Source organism: Eurypyga helias, unplaced genomic scaffold (genome assembly GCF_000690775.1).
Source record: "Eurypyga helias isolate BGI_N326 unplaced genomic scaffold, ASM69077v1 scaffold15402, whole genome shotgun sequence".
In the NCBI taxonomy this organism is placed as follows: Eukaryota; Metazoa; Chordata; class Aves; order Eurypygiformes; family Eurypygidae; genus Eurypyga; species Eurypyga helias.
This window is the reverse complement of record NW_010235440.1, coordinates 20,467-40,542: the sequence shown is the minus strand read 5'-3', so window position 1 is coordinate 40,542 and position 20,076 is coordinate 20,467. Positions and strand designations below refer to the sequence as shown.

General features: G+C 51.9%; 1 protein-coding gene across 1 annotated transcript; it reads left to right on the top strand.

The window, feature by feature from the left end:
* Nucleotides 1–2,791: 2,791 nt before the first annotated feature.
* On the top strand, nt 2,792–15,710 carry POF1B (premature ovarian failure, 1B; the record flags this gene model as incomplete). Its single annotated transcript, XM_010146754.1, has 15 exons — nt 2,792–2,830; nt 3,264–3,365; nt 4,206–4,361; nt 5,962–6,092; nt 6,283–6,319; nt 8,170–8,244; nt 10,624–10,716; nt 11,937–12,050; nt 12,172–12,339; nt 12,441–12,551; nt 13,135–13,263; nt 13,534–13,607; nt 13,954–14,068; nt 14,572–14,662; nt 15,562–15,710. Coding segments are annotated over 15 exons (1,584 nt in total), but the record flags the coding sequence as incomplete, so codon positions are not given.
* Between the last annotated feature and the right edge of the window lie 4,366 nt (nt 15,711–20,076).

Genomic DNA, 20,076 nt, shown 5'->3' with positions numbered 1-20,076 from the left:
TTTGTTGTGTGTGGTTTGCATGTATGAACCCTTTCACCGTGGTCATGAAAAAGTAAGGTAGGAAATGGCACAGGCATGATGTCTGCTGTGAGCGCAGAATCCCGAAAGCCGTTGTAGGAGTTGTCTGTCCGTGGGAGAAGTTTTGTGAGTAAGACCTTGTCACGGCTGTGCTCGGCTCTGTGAAGTGCCCTTGCCTCCCGTTGTGAAAATGGTGTCCCAGCTTGTAAGATTTGCCTGTATTGTTTGAAACAGCCTTCCAGTGTAGCCTGCCACTTCCAGGTTTCAGCTGCCAAGTGTAACTCATAAATTCTGATTAGATGACTGAATGGCTTGTCATTAACAAGACAGTGTGTTATGGGTAGAAGGTTTTGCTATCAGTGAAATTCTCACCTTGATCGCTGGTTTGTCTGAAGCTAAGGGAAACCTGTGGAACCAAAAGTGTACTGATTGTTTTTGCATGAAATTTGCACATGACGACTGGATAAATCTATCAAATGCCTATTTAAAAATCTTATTAAAAATGTTAAAGTCTAGGAAAAATAATTATGAAAGTGTTAGCATATACCTTTTGAAATTATCCATATAAACGTAAGCCCAGAGCGACTAGTCAGGTTGTTACAAATCCCAAACCCAGTCGTGCCCCTGCAATCCATCCCACCACTGGCCTCTCCCCGTTAAAATTCCACCCTCCCCTTCCTTCTCCCAGTTACAAAGTGTTGCATCTGCAGAGCATTGCAGGAGATGAGAGCGTGGCCTGTGCTGTCCCCCTTGGGAATGACGGAAACGTGGGAATAGCCCGAGGTTGCCTTCCATCGCAGTGAACCTCCTGCAGGACACTTGCGCTGCCGAGGGAGCAGCTCCAGAGCCTTGGGAAGGCAACTCCTTGTGCGGAGCCCGACTGCGTGTGGGTAGTTCAGGCCGGCACAGTCACGCATCTCTGGCTTCTCGGTTCCCTCCCAGCCTGTGCAAGTCCAGCCTGCTTGGCTGGTACGGGAGGAAGGACAGGCAAATCCGTATTTGTGATGGAGCAAGGGGGATACACCTGCATCAAAGTTCTTTGGAAATAAAAGAGTTTGGGTGTCTTAAAATAAGCATAATTTTATCCAGAGAAAACATTTTTGGGTTCTGTTATTCTGCATGTGACCACACTGTCCTTTTGAATATTATAAAAGTGTATTTCAACTTAAAATGCTCTAGTCTCCTCAGTTCTGAATGTGCTCCTCCGAGAACACCCAGGTAACCAGATAACATAATTTTGTGTGTTGTTCTCTCTCAACTGGACAGCGTGAGTTAGGTATTCCGCAGCCCATGGCAGCATGAAGGAGCTCAGGCAGGTTTGTCCAGCTTTCCACTAAATTGAAAATGTGCCTTTTAATTTCACAGACCATCTCATCTTGTTTTCATGTGCCATACGGTGGTGGTCAGCTCCGAATAAGACCAACTCCTGCTCTCCCATGGCACTCCTGGTGTAGCACCAGCACACTGCAGGGCGGACAGGGCCAGCGCTGCGAAGCTCGGAGCTGCCTCGCCTGGGTCGGAGGAGGCGCTGGGAGTCAGGGCCGTGCCTGTAGTCATTTCTTAAGGGCTTTATATTTGGTTCAAAATCTGCAGGTGTCAGTCATGTAGGAATGACTGATGCTAAACCATTTTTTTTTTGCTATTTGGATTCCTCATTCCTGGTGCTGTTCTGATTTACTCTTGGGAGATTTGGGAAACTGCATCAGTCTTCCAAAACTTCTGCAGCAGTTCACAGCCGGAGTGACTGACTTCAGAGCTGCTCTCACCCGGTTCCCAGTGTCTCGGGCTGAACTGCAGCAACACAGACTTCCCAAGCACTGCCCACACGGAAAGGAAAGGAATGATTTGTCATGGAAATGGCAAACTTGTACTGTGAGGAAGGATAGATAGTATGCCGTAAGCTAACAAGTTGCCTAATCCTTAGGTTAGATTCAGTGGAATTCTGCTGACTTGGGTAAAGAACTGGCTGTGGAACATCAGGCGGTGTGTTTGTTACAGCTGGTGCTGGTGGGAGGCAGTGCCTGCGGTTGCTTATGGACAGAGCTGAGGAAAAGTGAAAAAATCTAGTTGGAAACGAACAAAGCTGCTGCCCCCTGCGAATTTCTGTGATTTAGGTGTATTTAATTTTTCATTCAGGAACGTGCAAGTGTTGCGTGTGGGCATCTCTGCGTAGGTGTCTGTTACGGAGTTCTGTGACCGCTGTGCGAACCCGCTGCCGCTGCTTGGTGCGCAGGCTGGTGGCCTGAGGGGGTTTGCTGGCAGTTCCTCTGCCCCCTTCGTTTCCGTGTTTAAGCAAAATACAAGTTTTCTTCCCTTGGTGAAGCAAGAAGTGGTTCAGCTGGAGGTCCCTTTACGCTAGCTGGCCTTAGTACGTGATGGGAAAGACAGTAAGGAAAGGCCACGTCTGTGGAGCAGGAACATGCGATCCTTGAAGGCCCTAGTGCCGTAGCTCAGCTCTGCTTTGTGTCCCGCTCTGCGGGCACTTAGAGACGATCGGGGCTAATCCCCTCAGACCTGCAAAGAGGTGATCGAGGGAAAACAAACTCCACAAGCCAAGTCCGGACCGCGTCCTGCCGCACTGCGCGTGGCTCGATTCCTTCGGGGTGGAAAGGCCTTCAAACACGCTGGGGGGCTGCGGCCAGTGGGTCTCGTCCTGTTTATAGCCAACGACCGCGTTCAGATCGCTTTGGGAGCGCACCTGAGCCACAGCTCTACGCGTGAAAGCTTTTAAGGTGCAGTAATCGCTGAAACACTCCTTATTTTCTTCCTGCAGGGCACTGTTCGAAGAATTATTATCGAGAATCCTGATCAGGTAGGAAAACTGTTCTGTGCCGGAGTTCTGCTCGTGTAACTCTTCCTCCCTTCGTTACCCCGACTGAGTCAAGCGCTTGGCAGCCTCCATCGCGCTGTGAAGTCACGTGGCCCATACCTCTGGCTGTGGAATTCCTAGGGAGTGAACGTGCTGCAGAGGCGGCAGTCCGGCCTCCCCCCCGCTGCACTTACGTCCCCGTTAATGCGCCGGCGGAGGTGAACTGCTGGCTGTCCCTGCCGTGCTCATTTCAAACGTCGCCCGCACGGAAACAGTCATTGTCTTTCCAAATGGGCGTACGCTCAAGTGTGCCTGTCTTAAAGAACCATCTCGACCTGCATGAGCCTTCAGCTTACATTCTGTAGCCAAAATGACGCCGATTCTGAATTTGCTTTTTCACCACATTTACTAATGTTTTTATTAAAATGTTTTACAGGAGCCGTTATCCCCATTTCTTCGAGGGGGGAATTTCTGTCCTGGAAATAATGTCATCTACGAAAAGACAATAAGAAAATACGAGCTATTAAATCCCCTCCAAGTAAGTTGGTTGTTTATGTTACATGTTGCAAGAGTGAATGGAGACGGTAGCAGAGGAGTAGTGTTCCCGGGCTCTCGGTTAGCTGCGATATCCCTGCCCTGGAGTGGAAAGCAAAAAACTTTGAGCTACTGATGAATAATAGCTTCTTTCTTCCCACAGAATAATGAGGTGTATTCTCTGTGGGATGCAAAATATATATTTTTGAAGTAAACTTGTGACAGCCACAGTCTGGGAAATGGGTTTGCAGGACTTGGTAACATCCAGTGTTTTGAGTGGAACATAAACTAGTTTCTGGTTTACTGCTTTGGAGGGTGGTTTCGTAGGTAGCGCTTTTCTTGAGTGTACAAACGGGTTCCTTATATATTGTACTCTCTGAATCTGGGGTTGCTGACAGCACTTATAGAGGAAAATGTCTTGAGCCGTTTCCTGCACTGAATTTTTTTTGCAAACTGAACAAAACCTCAGTTCAGCTGGAACTGTTTTTGGTCTCTCAAATACTTAATGAACTGGGATATCCATGTGTTTAAACTTCAGTAACGGAGGTCCCCGTTGCCTGAGTACGTCAAGAGTAACAACACAGTGATGTGTAGAGCTGAGCTGGAAGGGTGTCTCTTCTGCAGCTAGTAAAATCTGGGGATTGCGGCCTTGAAGTGTGAGACCGTGAGGTAAACTCATGTTCAGTTACGAAAAGAAAGCAGTTTATTAGGATTATTAAAATACGTGAAACTGTCATCAGTCTTTCCATGCAAACCCTTATTTCATTCATTAGCATATTCCTATTAAGCTTCTACCTCATTAAGATGTGTCCAGCAGCTTACAAAAGCTCATTCCTCTTTCCAGGAGAAGCAGTATCAGTTTTCCCAGCAATGCCAGATCCCCCAACCAGCCGATCAGTGCCCCGTGGCCCAGCTCTGCCAGCGCTCCGAGCAGGCCCAAGTCACGCGCCAGTGCCAGCAGACACAGACCGGTAGCCCCTGTGAAACAATCCCAGTCTCTGTGAGCAACGACTGCAGAGGAAGCACTGTGAGGAGGGCAACCCTGCAAACCTGCGAACCGGTAGGAATCGCTTGCTCACTGTCTTACTACTCACAGCGTATTTTTGGTTTGTGTGCAGAGTGCAAAACTCCACAGGTACGTAAAGCTGCTCATCCCCCATCTCAGAAGTTATTTTCAAACTCTCAGAAGGGCGATTAAGCACCACACCCCCCTTGTAAGTGAAGAGCAGCTTGTGTGTCTGCTGCAGGTAACTTCCTTGTACGCTGCGATTGCAGACGTGGTCTAGGACTTTGCTGTCACGTGCTGGGGAAGGGCAGAAGCTGTTGTGGGTGTTGTATCCTATTGCTGGTGTAGACTTGCGCTTAATTGCACTGAAAGATCACCATTCTGTTGCCCTTTAAATGTGTTAAGCCCTGCTGGTTTGGCTGTTGTATTTCTTTTTTTTTGATCTGGGAGTGTTACCCATCGATTGAGTCAGGTTTCATCGGTCAGTCGTCGTACAGCCGTGACTGAGTAACGTAAGGCTTACGTCTCTAGTCTGGGAGAAGAGAGATGTTACTCTATAAACTGGGCATACCTTGACTTGGGATTGCTCGTTATCTACACTGATCAGTAGGGATTTGAAATGTAGGTCACTTTGACAGTATTTGACCTAGATCCACTGGAAGCACAAGCCTAGCTTCCTTCGCCCTCACGTTCTGGAGTTCCCAAGGGCTGCAGGAGGCTGGCAGCTTGTGGCTCTGTGGTACTTGGTTCCTTCCTGAGGCTAAACCAGACATGTACGTGTACACTGCTACTTCAGCTGTGGGCGGGAGTGTGGCCGTCCTGTGCACCTGTTCAGTATATAGGTGGTGAGGTAAACACACGTGGTGACCTCAGTGTTCGACCTGTGTGAAATCTTCCATAGCCAGACACTCCCATAAACCAGCTTAGGTAAACTCATTCTGGGTGCTGTTTACGTTCTTTGATCGGCATTTGAACTGTGGCAATACAAACACTGTTTTTGCGGTGGGGAATTGGGAAGAAATTCTTCCCGGAGAGGGTGGTGAGGCACTGGGACAGGTTGCCCAGAGAAGCTGTGGATGCCCCATCCCTGGAAGTGTCCAAGGCCAGGCTGGATGAGGCTTGGAGCAACCTGGTCTAGTGGAAGGTGTCCCTGCCCATGGCAGGGGGGGTGGAACTGGATGGGCTTTAAGGTCCCTCCCAACCCAAACCATTCTATGGTTCTGTGAATCCTGCACTCAGCTGGTTTATCTGGGTGCTGCCCACAGGCACTTTATCCACTACAGCTATGGAAACCTGTATACCAATGAAAGATTTCCTAATTCTCAACACTTTACATATTAGAATGATAATGGCGACGTTGCTGTAGAAGGTACTACTTTGCCCTTTTATTGTAACAGAAGTAGTTTATTTCTGTGTAGCTCACTGAAAGCAGAAGACATGGGAAACTCAGTACCAGGGAACAGGACAGTGTAAACAAACTGCAGAATACAAACACAAACCAGCCCACATCCACCGTCCTTGTCACGTTTTCCTGTTCAGCTCTCATCCCGAAGAAGGGAACTCAGTCACGACCTTCTTGCGTACCTTCTGCTAGGTGAACTGCTCTCAGGAAAACCGGGACCAGCTGGACTGCCGCTTCTTCGGTGAGCTCCTGGCTGAACTGAACCGCAAGACCAACGACTTGCACAGCTGCTTACTACAGCACGTGGAGAAGATAGGAGGAAGGTATTGGCATTGTCTCTGTTGTGTCATTTCTGTATTCCAGACATCCCACGCTGCGCAGTCCAGAGGACAGTGTTGCTGGCAAGTTGTTGTTTATGGGGTGGATGTGTTTTTCCTGCCAGCTAGGTTTGACTCTGTAATTTATACATTAATTGGCTGCGTAACTGAGGACATAAAAATGCTGTAAGCCAAGTAAATTGACTGAATTTGAACCAGCTAGGTTTGACTCTGTAATTTACGCGTTGATTGGCTGCGTAACTGAGGACATAGAAATGCTGTAAGACAAGTAAATTGACCAAATCTGATGCTTTTTCAAATTACCTAGACAATAGGAGTGGCCTATCTCACGCCTGTTGGCACCCAGAGCAAACAGGTACGCTTACAGCATGCTCCAACACACGTTTAATGATACAATTCTGCTGTTACGTGCTGAGGAAAGAAGCAACCCACATGTCCAATTCACCATTCCCTTTTCCTGTCGCGGTGCTGTGTCGTGGATGAAAAGGGCCTAACGCTCAGCATCTGCCCGCGGGTCAGTTAAGTGGGTATTCGCAGAGGCCCGCAGAAGAGAAATGCTGGATCACGGCAACCGGTAATCTGAGTCTTCGCAGTGTTCCTGCCCCTCCCTGCCCATCACCATTGCTTCCTGCTCCCCCCGCTCCCAGTTCACTGAAATAAGGAAAGTGGCCCCATAGCAAGGGGAAGGTGGAATTTCAGTGGCGCCACAGACTCTGACGCTGCTCAGTAAGCGCCTGAGGTATGTCAGGATGTTGGACCCCGTGGTTCTGGGTAAACTGTTACGCAGGCAGTCAGGAACGGGATGGGCTTAGCAGACATAGCTGGGATAACTGCCCGGAGAGGTGGAGATAGACAGCCCGCATTCACCGCGCTGCTGTCGGTGTTCAGTCCCCTTGGGTATGCCTGCCTGGAGTTTAACAGCTCCGGTTGCCCAGCGCCGCAGGAGGAGGGTAACGGTGCTTAATGATGAACCTTCCTTGCTCCCTTTTTCACAAACCGTCGTTTTGTCGTCGTGAGTGTGGGCATGAGGTTCTCGGCAAGCTTTCTGCTAATGGGTCCCTCGGATTTTGTCTGTGTTGCAGGAACCACGAGGCTGAACTGACGTGTCAGGTAAGCAAGTGCTGGGCATGCTCTCGGCGAGCGCTTTCTTCTGTGACATGCAGGGTTAAGAACAGTGGTGGGGATCTTCAAGCAGATTCAGCCAGGCCAGTTGAAATGGAGGATGCTGGTCTTTGGTAATGATTCCTGCTTGTTAGTAACATTCGGAGCCTGAAACCTACAGGCCTGTATTTGCAAATGTGATAGTATTGAAAGGAAATGTCAATAATTTGCATCATTCCCATATGAGAGTCAAATGTGGAAGTCTCTCCTGTTGTGCCAATAATGGTTTCATTGTAAAACAGCCAGAGACAGCCACGTGTTTTTTCACTATGTGTCTGCTGGAAAGGAGCTTTCGCTCCTGCCAGCGCAGCTGCTGTTAGCATGACTGTGTTCAGTGTGCTGCCTCTCTCAGGGCGGAGGGGGACGTAAGCCAGAACAGCCTCCCACCTGCAGGAAGCTCTCTTGAGCAAACCGGCCGCGGCAGACCCATCCCCATCCGTAGCCGTGCGTGTTCCAGAGGCACTGTGCATATGGCAGACAGGGTTGTCTAGGGTTACGTTACGTGAGGCAGCGCCACCTACTCACTGGCAGCAGCTCCTGCACACACTGGTCATCTTTTGTGTGCTGACAGCCCAGCCTTTGTCGAGGGTGAGTTCTGTTTGGTGTCAGCTGTTCTCTTCTCCAGAGAGGGTGGTTTTGAACGCTGCTTTTAAAATAAATGTTGGACTCGGTGATGGGAATGTTACGCTTCACGTATCACTTCATCTCAGTTTTTATACACCACACATACAGGACACTGGAAATTTTCTGGATACACTTTGATCTATTTTAATTCTTATTTGCCTTGTACTAAACATGTTTTTCATAGTAGAGCTGTGTAATTAATGAAGAAACCACATTATGAGCTACCAGGCAGAATTCTTAATCAAGACGTCTCCCCTTTCCTCCCTCCTTTGCTTAGACAGAAGATATTGAAGATTTAATCCCCAAAGGACTGTCTGAAGCAACAAAGCAGCAGATTCGTTATCTCCTCCAGGTATGTGAGTGGGGTGGAGGGGGGGTGTGGAAGCCTACAGCAGCTTGAAACCGTACAAGCAACTTACACATGCCAGGGATGTTGTACGTAACATACTCCGCTCTGTTCTACTCCTTGTGTTTGTTGTGTAAGGGGTATGGCTCACATGGGTGGCTCCAAGGACACGTCATGGCCGTGGGTTCCACAAGCTACTTGTGTATTTTGCCCTGAGACTTCCTGGTGCTTCCCTGCAGTTTCACTGGAAACCATCCTGTGTCTTGACCCGTCACAGGGGAATGCAGATCGCTCATCTGTTTGCGTTTCACGTTAATGTTTTACTTTAAGAGCTGAAGGCAGCTCTCAGGGGCTTCACTGAATGTCGAGTGGGCTGTCAGTGGCCGGCTGCACCCAGGGCCTCTCGCCTTGCACAAACGCTCTGGCTCAAACCTGCGCTGATCTCGGAGGCGTGCTTGTGCCGTCCCCTAACAAAACACTACCATTTCTGGTTTGGTTCTGTTTATAAACTGCTTTTGTGTTTCTTCTGAGCTTGCTCTTCAGCCGCCTGCCCATCCCAGCCCGCTTTTTCCAGCCCCCTGGGTTTGGCCGGAAGGCAGGTTCTGACAGCGGCGGCGCGGCGCTGCTGCCTGGCACTGCGGTGCTCTCCGCAGCGCGGTTTTTAGACAAACACTTGGCCTCTCTCCGAAGTGTCTGAAGACAGCGGATTGGAACCGGTCCCTGCAGCTGGTGAACCAGGAGACCCAGCGCTGTAGCACGACTCCACTGTCCTCCGCCCTCCCGCTGGGGACGAGTGTGCGTTAGAGCGGGATCCCAGCAGCCCGCTCCGCTCGGCGCGTGGGCCTGGGCCTGGTCTGCTGCGGTGGGGTGAGGCGATCCCACCTGGGAGCTGCAGCTTAGGACCCCTTCCTGGCCAGACATCCGTTTGAGTGAAGTTGTGGGTGAGCAGCCTTGTGGCTTCCCACCTGATCCTGCTGCAAGCAGGATTGCCAGGGTGCCCTCCCAAGTCCCTTCCAGCTCCCGGAGGTTCTACCATGCAGGTGACCTCCTGCGAGACACCGTCCCAGGCGCCGGGTTCAGCTCGCCTCTGCGTGGGAGAGCCAAAACGCTGTTTCCTGCAGGTCCAGCTGGTTTTACATTCTTGCACCTATGCTTAAAAAGTGCAGCTGAAATGCCTTTTGGGGAGGATTCACCCCTCGGGCCTCAGACAGCTGTGTGGTGGTTTACATGCCGGAAGGGTTCCGAGCTAGCTGTCAGGCTGCTGGCATAAAAGACTGCTGGGTGTGCCAGAGATGCACCTCTAGGAGCACAGAGAATGTCACTGCAGCAGTACGTACGCCTCTGGAATTCAGCAACCCTCAGGATGAAGTAGTAGCTGAGTGGGGATTTAAGTATATTTTTATAGCCTAAATTCAACTATTTTGACTTAATTCCTCCCTTTAATCTACTCTTGGATTTCACGGTCAACCCAACAAAACTGGGAGTCGCCACTGAAATTCCACCTTAATTAAAAACCCAAACAGACGAGTTACACCAGAAATGTTATTTTTGAAGCCTCAGTCACATAACACCACCAGAGGGTGGTATTGGTGGAGATCCTGTAGCTTCCCGCAGTCCGAGTGATCACGATAAAATTAAGGGGAAGTACCAGAGGAAGAGACAGGCAGGAGGATTTAATCTGTGTCCAGACGGTGCCAACTACCCCTTTGGTCCTGAATATTCAGCCCTTCCGGCCGAGTCAGAGGTTTGAGGCATCATTTTCTGTGTTCTTTCAGGTTTTTTTCTTGCAGCTACTGGAAACGTGCCATGAAAGGTGCGGAGCTGTGCGTTCACCCCAGTCGACACCCAGCTGTTGGCATCCCCCGAAAGAGAACGCCAGCAGGCGCGGGGCTGTTGGGCACTGCTGCCTTTCCTTTTCATCCAGTCACTCTGATCTTTGGGATCTCTCCCCTTTTAAGGGGAGGAGTTGGTTACATGACGCTTTTTTATTTACGTTTTAAAAAATCTGATTACCTTCTCTTGCCCTTGGGTGCCGGGTCCCAGAGCGACGGCTCACCCTGCTGTGGTTGCTGCCTTCGGTCAGTGCAGCTCCCAACGCTCAAGAAATGATGCGCAGCGTTAACACGTTCACTTTCCCATTACTGGCGTAGAGGGGCAGGGCTTCGCTCTCGTGCCCGCCGTTGAAAAGCGTTACCGCGTGCTCGAAGGCAGCTGCAGGACGAAGCGCGCGGAGGTGGGCTTGGCTGGCGGGTGAAGCGCAGTGGTTGGGAGAGCAAAGCCATTTTCGGCTGCGTAGCAGTTTTCTGGTCCAGCCACTGCCAAGCCTATGGCAGACCACAGCGACTTCCTCATCAGAAGCATGTCTTTGTGTTTCTCCCCTCCCAGATGAGAGCGACGTCAGATAAATCGTTGAGACTCGTGCTTTCCACTTTCAAAAACTTACGTGAAGAGCTCTGCCATTTGCAGGATGACCTGGGGGTAAGGCAGTGTTCGGTCCCACGGCCGCATCCGTTTGCTTTCACCTGTCGGTGGGAAGTCCGGTACGGTGAAACTGAAACTGAAGCCCAGGCTTTAGTTGCTTAATGGAAAGGGCTGGATTATTAATGGACTTGCACGACTCTAGTGGGTGGGTTACATTTCTTTCTAGCAGTGGTTTTCCGGTGCTGGGTTTGCTGAAGCCAAAAAATCCAGACACCGTCAAAGGAAGAAAAGACTCTGCTGAGTGAAATCAAAGCTGTGGATTGGTCTGTGCAATGCACACACCTACACTGGGGTGGGTGTAGGTAGGTCAAGGGGTGATGGCTTTAACCTGAAAGAGGGCAGATTTAGGTTATTATGAGGAAGAAATTCTTCCCGCAGAGGGTGGTGAGGCACTGGGACAGGTTGCCCAGAGAAGCTGTGGATGCCCCATCCCTGGAAGTGTCCAAGGCCAGGCTGGATGAGGCTTGGAGCAACCTGCTCTAGTGGAAGGTGTCCCTGCCCATGGCAGGGGGGTTGGAACTGGATGGGCTTTAAGGTCCTTCCCAACCCAAACCGTTCTGTGTCTGGAAGGGTGGTTTTACCCCCAGCACACCCCCAGCCTATGCCCCAAGGGCCTGTTCCCTGTCCAGGTACCGGGATCCCTCAGGTTTGTTTGCTCCTGCACAGTTGTGTTTCTGCCCCACGGGGAAGCTGCTGTCAGGTGGTGGCTTTACCAGCCCCATCGGTTCTCCAGCACATGCGCAGCCCAGTTTGGGAGCCACAGCTGTGCAGCTGCTGCTGGACAGTAGAGAGTCACTGCTGGGAAAGCAGAAACATCTCCCACAGCCCCAAGTCCTCAGCCCCACTGCAGACTGCACAGCAGTCGCTCGTAAAATGAAGAGCTGAGGGCAGGGAGTTCAGCTGCCATCTCTAACAGAGCAAGGAGTCGGTGCAGGGAGGGGGTCATAGTTTTGGGAGTTTTGTTGGTTTCTGTTTAGTAACTGCAGCGAATGCCCCCTGCGGTGGACTGGAAGAGCAGTGTCCAGGATCACAGTGCTTCCCACACAGTACTACGGTGATGGGCAGCTGTCTCCTATATAGTTAAAACCCCCCAATTTCAAGAAAACGGAGCGTTTGCTCAGTTCTAGAGCATCACTTACTCCATGTGTTGCACCCTGGCGTGGGAAAAGGCTGCTGCGACACTGCTGCTGCTGACCAGAACTGCTTTTGCCTTGCAGAAGTTGGAGATGGACAACGCCTTACTTCGGAAGGATCTGGCGTTTAAAGAGTCTCAAGTAAAAGAATATGAAACTCTGTTGATGTCCCTGAGAGAGAACAATCGTCAGCAGCAGGTAAATCTGAAACCCTCTTTACAGTCAGCCCCAAACTATCCAGGGTGCTGTTTGGACTGTTTGAGTCATCGCTGCCTGGTGCCTGTGGGAGAGTCTCTCATTCCCCTCCCCTGCTTTCCAGCAAGGACTCCGGGAGAGCACGGCAAAGTGCCGCTCTCTGGAAGAACAGCTCCTCTCCCTCCGGCTGGGCGAGGGAGAGAAGGACTGTCAGCTGAAGGAGCTGGAGTACTGCAAGCGTGCCTTGGAGCAAGAGATCCAGAGCCTTAAACTGCAGGTAACAGCTCGCTTGGTGCGAGTTCGGGAGCTGTTACGGGGATACGGATGGGATAAAACGTATGAAAATGAACAGTCAAAGCCCTGTTGTGAAGTGAAAAATGTCGCTTTCTGCAGAGCTGCTCTAATCCAGCACTGCAGACCACCACCGACGAGCTCTCCAGCCGCTACGTCGAGATGATCAACAGCCTGCGGGAGGATAAGGATCGTGAGATCCGCACCCTCAGGGTAAGCTGAGCGTGGCACACGAGTCCTCACCGAGCACGAGTGCAGGCAGCCAGGTGCTCTGCAGTTAAGGCACCCGAAAGCCCTCCCGCACGTGCCTCTTTGTTCTGCAGCTGCTTACACAGACACTACCGATAGCTCAGAAACCCTCGTGCTAGAACATAAAACAGTGATTTAAAAATTACTGTTCCTTAGGTGTAGAAATTAGGGATTAATCAGAACAGCAGCCTTTCCTAAGGGGGTATTTTGTCTGTCCTGATGTAAGAAACTGGCCAAAAGGCACCCAACAGAAAAGAAATCCCAGTCAAAGCTGTGTGGAGGAAACATTTCTCATTTAAATCACTGCGGGACCATTTACCCCCCTGGAAGGCAGGTACAAACCTGTTACGTTGACACCAGCCCAATTCAGTCCAATCAGCACGTTCTGAATTTACTGTGCAGCTCAGCGTTCTTCCTTGAGGATCAGTGGGTCTTACACTTCATGATTTCAGTGAAAAAATACATCCAGGGTCCCAGATCCCTCCTGACAGGTCACCTGGGAGCAGCACCAGGCACCGAATTATTCCTTAAAAACATTGTTTTGCAGAACCAGCTGTGCCAGTTCCAGCAAGACATGTCAAGGAGAGAAGGAAGCAACAGTGACTTGCAAATGAGGCTGCATGAACTGACATCGATGCTGGAGGAGAAAGATGCTTTTATTAAACAGCAGCAAGAGGTGAAACAATACAGCTCGTTTATCTCCTGGGAGTATTTGTGTTTAGGCCTCCGCGTACTGGGTGGGTGGAAGCGCACCCGGGAGTCTCCTGTGCCCTCCTGGTTCAGGGATGGGGGTTGGGATTTAACCCAGTGCTCTGCCGGTCTTGGGAAAGGACAGACTTTCGGAGGCTGCTGGGAGGAAATTTCTGCCAACGCTTTGTTGTGATGGGGTGAACTAACACTTCAGAAACCACGGTTTCATTTTGGTGTTTGCTCTTGGTTTCCTCAGGACCTCTTCAGACTGCAGCAGGAGAAGTTATCAGGCAGCCAGTCCCCTGGTGTGACAGCCATCATCACAAAGAAGTAACGTAGTTATTCACCTGTCTTAACACCCTGCCTCCTCCTGCTGTCCCCTGTGAGCCCCTGCTCACCGCGTCACTCCTGCAAACCCCTCGCGGTGTCCCGCTTCAAGGGGGAAATGACGAGCTGGGAAAACCTCTCCGGGGAGGATTCAGTACTAGGCACTGGAAAAGCGAGGGGGTGGCCAGCATGCTGAAGTGCTGTTAAATGACTGGTTTAGCTTTTCAGTTACTGGTGAAAATCCTGGGGGAGTAACAACTGAAGGGATTATGGGGCAAGGCCGGGGCCAGGGACTCGGATGCAGGCATGCAGGATTTCCGTTACAGGGTTGCAACTCTCTCTACTACAGGTACAGGAATCAGTATCCTATTCTGGGCCTCTTGTCTGACGACTACAAGGTTACGTCACCAGTCAGTAAATCACAGACGATTGTAATTGAGAGGACGGGAGAGCTATGGAAACATGTAAGTTTACCTGGAGTGACCACACTGTCCCTGAAATTCCTGAGTGTTCCACTGCAACGAAAGCACTAGCCAGAAGTGACACCTGAGCCAAAGCCACAGCAGTCGTTTAGCGAGTGGCATGAAGCACGGTGACCGATTTAAGTCAGGGAGCTGCACCGCCGTGCGGCGCGTGGGCAGAGTAACCTCGCACTGCGCCGCTGCCACAGCTTCCCGAGAGCAGCAGCACTGCTCTAGCACCGATGGGGCAGCGTGTCCCGGCAGCAGGGGGTTAGGCAGCAGCGCTGGCTGGGCCGTGCTCTCGGGTGACAGAGCGGTTGGGTGGGCAGCGTTCCCCTGAGCCAGGAGTGTTACTGACGCCAGGCATCACCGAACCATACCCAGCCCTTGCCCCTGAGGCTCAGGCTGAGACAGGGCAGTGACTAATCCGGGAGCTGCAGGAGGGGTGACCTTCACGGGAGTGGTTCCGAGTGAAGACGGGAGCGTGGAAGCTTGCTGCGTTACAGGGCCCAGTCGTGCTGCCAGCCCGAGTGCAAGGGGAGGGCGCGAAGGATCGGCACGGCCAGCTCCCCCCACCTATCTCAGCCACGGAATCCGGTGAGGTGCCTGCAGAGAGAGGGGCAGAGCACAAACAGGGACTGAGAGAGTAGCTCTGGGGGGACATGGCCAAGACAGACAAGTGCATGAGCAGCCTGAGTAGAGGCAGGGTAGAACATCCGGCGTGTTCTGAAAGGATGTTCCCTGGAGTAGGATTGAGAACATAAAAGGGAGAGGTCAGGGACCTCTGGAACTCATCCAGTCACACTGCAACCCAGCGAAGGGTCAAGGAATTAAAGAGTGGTGAGGAAATGACAAAAGTGAAGCCAACCCCCTCTCCCTCCTGGCTTAGGTGAAAGCTCAGTCACACTTTCCACTGTAAAACCTGGAGAAGATGAGCGCACTCAGCCTTTGAAAAGACCTGGATGGTCAAATACACGAGAACTGTTTGTATGTTCAGTTTCCCAAGATCTCTGTCAGGCACTAGTGCAAGTTTCAGCTGAAACAGCGTTACTGTGCTGCCAGGTCAACCCGACAAATCCAGCTGAGAAGGGTCCGGTGTCACTCCCAGCTCCTGTGCTCGTGTATCTGCATCCATACTGAACGGTGCTGCGGGCACTGACACCACCCATTACCCTGCTCAGTCCTCTGAGGGACTGAAATGGAAGAACTTGAGTGTTCTTTGTGCCCTTGTTACATCAGAGAAACCTTGGAAGGTAGAAATTCTGGGATGCCAGCTCTCGCCCTCTCGGGCAGTGGGCGCAGTGTGCAGTGCCCATCTCAACACCCGCCCCGTGCTACCGAAGCCGCTTATGGCGGTGCCGGGACTGGCTGCCCGAGGAGGGTTGTCTCGGCAGCCACCTGGGACACGGGGACACGGGGGAAGTCGTGCTGTTAGCGGGGTTCGGCACACAACAGGCTTGTGTGTTCCCCTCTAACCAGCTGCTGGTTCCTTTCAGGAATGAAAGAAATGGCACAGCCGCCAGAGCTGCGCAAGGAGCTGGCACTGCTGCGACTGCTTCGCTTTCTGCTACTCTGCATCAGGAAAGGGGTCAGTGAGACAGGCGGGGGGACACGGGAAGGACACGGAAGCGCCAAGGTGACATAACACCGTCTCCTCCTCACCCTAAAGATCTGGGTTACTCGTGTCCGTAACCTGCCACTCCCACACGCGGGTGTGCGACGCTGCTCGTACGTTTTCGCGCCCTCACCTTCGGCTCAGAGCGCGCAGGCGCCACGCTTCTGTGGACTCGGCCTTTCTCGACCTGACGAATCCTGTTGTTCAGCTGGTCCTGGAGCAGTCTAAGAGACAGGAGGAGGAAGCCTGACACCTCTCCCTCTGTACTACTAGCCGCATTCTGCTGTCCCACCTACCCACACCGAGAAGTGACAAAACAGACTTGAGCCCATCCATCGGGGGGGGCTGGTTTCACCACAGCCTGCCCTTTCACCCACTGCTGCCCACTGAAGCAAAACCCCAAAACAGCCTCCGTGGGGAACCGTCCAAACAGCTCACCAACAACCCCCTGCCAAGCGTGGGGAGCTGCAGTGGCAGGGCAGCCTGCTTACCTCGCTCCCGTTCAGCTGGCAAGTACCAGTTTCCTGCTTCAGCGCAGTGACGGGGCAGATGCTAATTTTACAGTCACTGGCCTCAGAGTTGATGCGTTTTCAGCTGAACCTTTGTGAGCCCCCAGACTCTGCCTGAACATGTCAGCAACTTGGCGTGTACAGAAAACCTCAGGATGACAGCAGCTCACAGACCAAGTTTCATGATCAGACCAACCTTCCACTCCCAGTTCCTGCTTCTCACAGGACCACAGAAATCCCCTCAAAATGATTCAGAACTGATAATTAAGTCGTTGTCTAAGCAGACTGCACAGGCTCATGGCAGTTTTACACAATGCAATCAAAGGTGTTAGCTCGTTATCCCGGGGCTCTTGCTTTGCTTCCCTTCCCTTCCCCTCCCGCAGACACGTACACCACAGACCAACGCTGTAGGTCGCATGCAACTCTGAAATAAAGCCAGGTGTAACTTCTCTGAATCCCGTCTGTCTGTCCTGGAGACACCTCCTGGCTACCCGGCGGGGGTGGGCTGCGGCGGTGTGATACCCCCTGGTCCTTCCGCAGATGATGTCTGGATGAGAGTGCCTGGCCCCGCTGCGGTCCGTGTTCACTGGACTGCAAACTAACCCCTCCCTGCGGTACAGCAGTCGGCTACGCGCACACACGCAGCTGAGGTGCGAACGGCACAGAACCCTGCCGCCGTGTTCTGTCCCAGTAAGGAAGTCTGGTTACAGCGTCACCCCACAGCTTTTCACCTTGGGTGACCCGGGTCATAGCAAGAAACAGAACGGGGAGAGCAGGTTGGTTCGATGCCACCCTACTGCTACCTGTGGGTACCTGCAGTCACCCCGGCGAAGGGGAGACAGAGGAAGTAGCTGACTTCCTGTGGGCCCTGCCGTGACCTGGGCCTGACGAGCCGGAAGCATTACAAGCAGCCGAAGCAGGTGTGAACGGCAGGCACACCGGCTGTTCACAGACACACTCTGCACTCGGGGGCACGGGCCGTACAGGGCATTTACCGCCACCCGGGAGCACGAACCGATGGTTCTCTAACTCCCTGCGACTCCAGAGCTGGCGCAGCATCGTGCCAGCAGTGAGCGCCCTGGAAGGGCAGAAACGCAGGCTCTGAACAGTCAGAGCTGTGGGCGCGGTGTGATGCCATGAGAAAGGTCATCATTAGGCAAATGAACAGTTGTGCATACACAGCTGGCATCACCATACACTGAAACACCGTGACTCTTCCCTGTACTTGAAGGGACAGGTAACTACAAGCAGCCTCGTGTGCTGATCAGGAGAACCAGGTGTCAGCAGCGTGGGGGGTAGCACAGATCACCTCTAAGGCCTGGTGGAGCGTTTGAAGACTTCCACACGCTGTAAATACACTCACAGGCAGCATGAGCAATAGGAAGCTCAACTGGCCTACAAGAGGCACAGTGGCCATTCGGGGCTGGTTTTGTTTCCTGTCCAGGTTACTGAAAAAGCAAATACTGTATTTTTTATAAGACAGAGTCTCAGCTATTGCCTGGTTTCTGTTGAACTGAAACTGAGTTACCCCACACCATTTCTGCTGGAGTCTACAGGAACACGTTTTTCTCATTTACTCTTCTCTGCAAATGCTAGTTACACCCCAATCACAAGCAGTGCACTGCAGGGAATTTTCACCTCAGTTCCAGAGACCCTACACTGTTTTCAGGAACAAATCAGAAAAATCCAAGACAGCGTTTGCCTCATGTATGTACAGCGGTACCTGTATCCGACTGTCTTTATCAGCAGAGCCTCACTGCCTCAACAGATCTGACGGCACGCTCGCTCTCCTTACGCTGAAGCGCAGAACACTGGCTTCTGGTTTCCATTACTGACTTCTCCACACAACTCCGTACGGAACAGGTTATTAAGAACCAGCCAGAGCCAGGGCTCGGCAGCTACTGACGGCTCCGGCATTCTGCCTGAACACTCCATCCAGGTTCCTCACCTCTGCCTTGGGAGCGCTCTGCTGGTGTTTTCCGTATGGTCTCTCTCCGTTTCGTTCCCTCTACCTGTGGGCATTTGAAACCTGGAGAAAGAAAAATACAAACGATGACTAAGACATGAGTAATTTTTAACTGCTCCTGGCTTTTAGTTCTTAGTCTGTCATTTCAAATGAAAATCTGCAGTTGTCAACTCTGACGTTCTGGGGCAGCCCTTCCTCACGTCTGAGATTCACTGCTTGCTCAAGCCACCGTGATGTGTCTGTGCATCACGTACAGCACCTCCGGAGTCGTCCCGAGGGTGAGGAACAGCTGAACTTCCCCAGTGCCGCACTCCCAGGCAGCCAACAGCTTTACAGCCCACGTCTCTCCCCTGCTCCTGGAACTGTGTGTGGGGTGTCCTGCCTCCTGTCACAGCCGTCGGGACAGGTAACTCACCCTTGCAGCGCTGCTGCGGGGACAGAGTCGGAACAACCTGGCAAGGACGGACCGTGTCCAACAGAACAGCGTCAGAGCCTGCGCTGCAAAGCGGCAAAGTCACAACATCCATCAACCTCCCTGCAGCAAACATGAATGCAGGAAAGGGGACGGCTACTGAAGAGAGCCTGTAGAGCAGAGACCACGCAGCTTCCCAGCCGTGGGAGGTGCCATTCAGCGTTCCCAGGACAAGTCATAAAACATGACACCACCACTAGTTATCATTCACCACTTGAGCCCTGCAGGGCTTACGGGAGGTGGCAGTGCCTCCCGTCACTTGCTTCCTGCCACGGCTTGGGAACTCATCCAGCTGCCTGGACAGCACTCCGCCCCTTCCTGAAGGCCTCAGCAGTTTGGGGACCAGAGGGCAGCCTGCTGCCAGCTCCGGGGAGCCAAGCAGGGCGGGAGCACAGACCACCCAGCACAGGGATCTGGGAAAGTACTGGGATACAAGGATTTGACATGGCATTTTAAGAATGACACCTCCGTAGTCACAACACAACAGCCACCACAGATTCTCTGAAGCATTTATGGAGAAAAAAAATTTCTGAAAAGAAATCTAGGAGCTTTGTCTCAAACTACTGAGGATTCAGGTGAAACTGTCTTCTTGCACTTAGAATCATAGAATCACTAGGTTGGAAAAGACCTTAGAGATCATCCAGTCCAACTGTATCTGTCCACCACTAAATCATATCTCTCAGCACCTCATCCACCCGTCTCTTAAACACATCCAGGGATGGTGACTCCACCACCTCCCTGGGCAGCCTGTTCCAGTGTGTGATAACCCTTTCGGTGAAGAACTTCTTCCTTACGTCCAATCTAAACCTCCCCTGGCGCAGCTTGAGACCATTCCCCCTCGTCCGATCATCTGTCATTAGGGAGAAGAGACCAACACCCACTTCTCCACAACCTCCTTTCAGGGAGCTGTAGGCAGTGATCAGGTCTCCTCTCAGCCTCCTCTTCTCAAGGCTAAACAAGCCCAGTTCCCTCCGTCGCTCAAGAAGATGTGAAATGCCACTTGCTAGTAAAATCTTATGCCAAGGATACCAACCGCTTGCCTGAACACAGAATTTCAGTTACAGAAGAAACATGGTTGTAGGGAAGAAAAAAAGAAGGGAAAAAAGTTTCTGCCCAAGTGTTCCATTCTGCTGGATGAGTACATACACCAGATACATGCAGAGACCCTAAATTACCCCAACAACACATGCACAGTAAGGGCACTGCAGATAATACCACTTCCTCTCAGGTTTCTTCTTGTCCAGCCAGCACATTCCTTTGTTTTCTCTTCCCTCACCCCAACTTCCGCGTCCACGCCTGCAGCACACTGCCTTTCTCCTGTCGAGTCCATCCATGGCAGCACCCCTTGTTTTCTTAAGCCACCAGGCCCCCCCCCAACAGCTTCAACCCCTCCTTTGCCCACTCAGCACCCCACCTGGACAGACAGGAGCGGCTCCCACATCCGCAGCT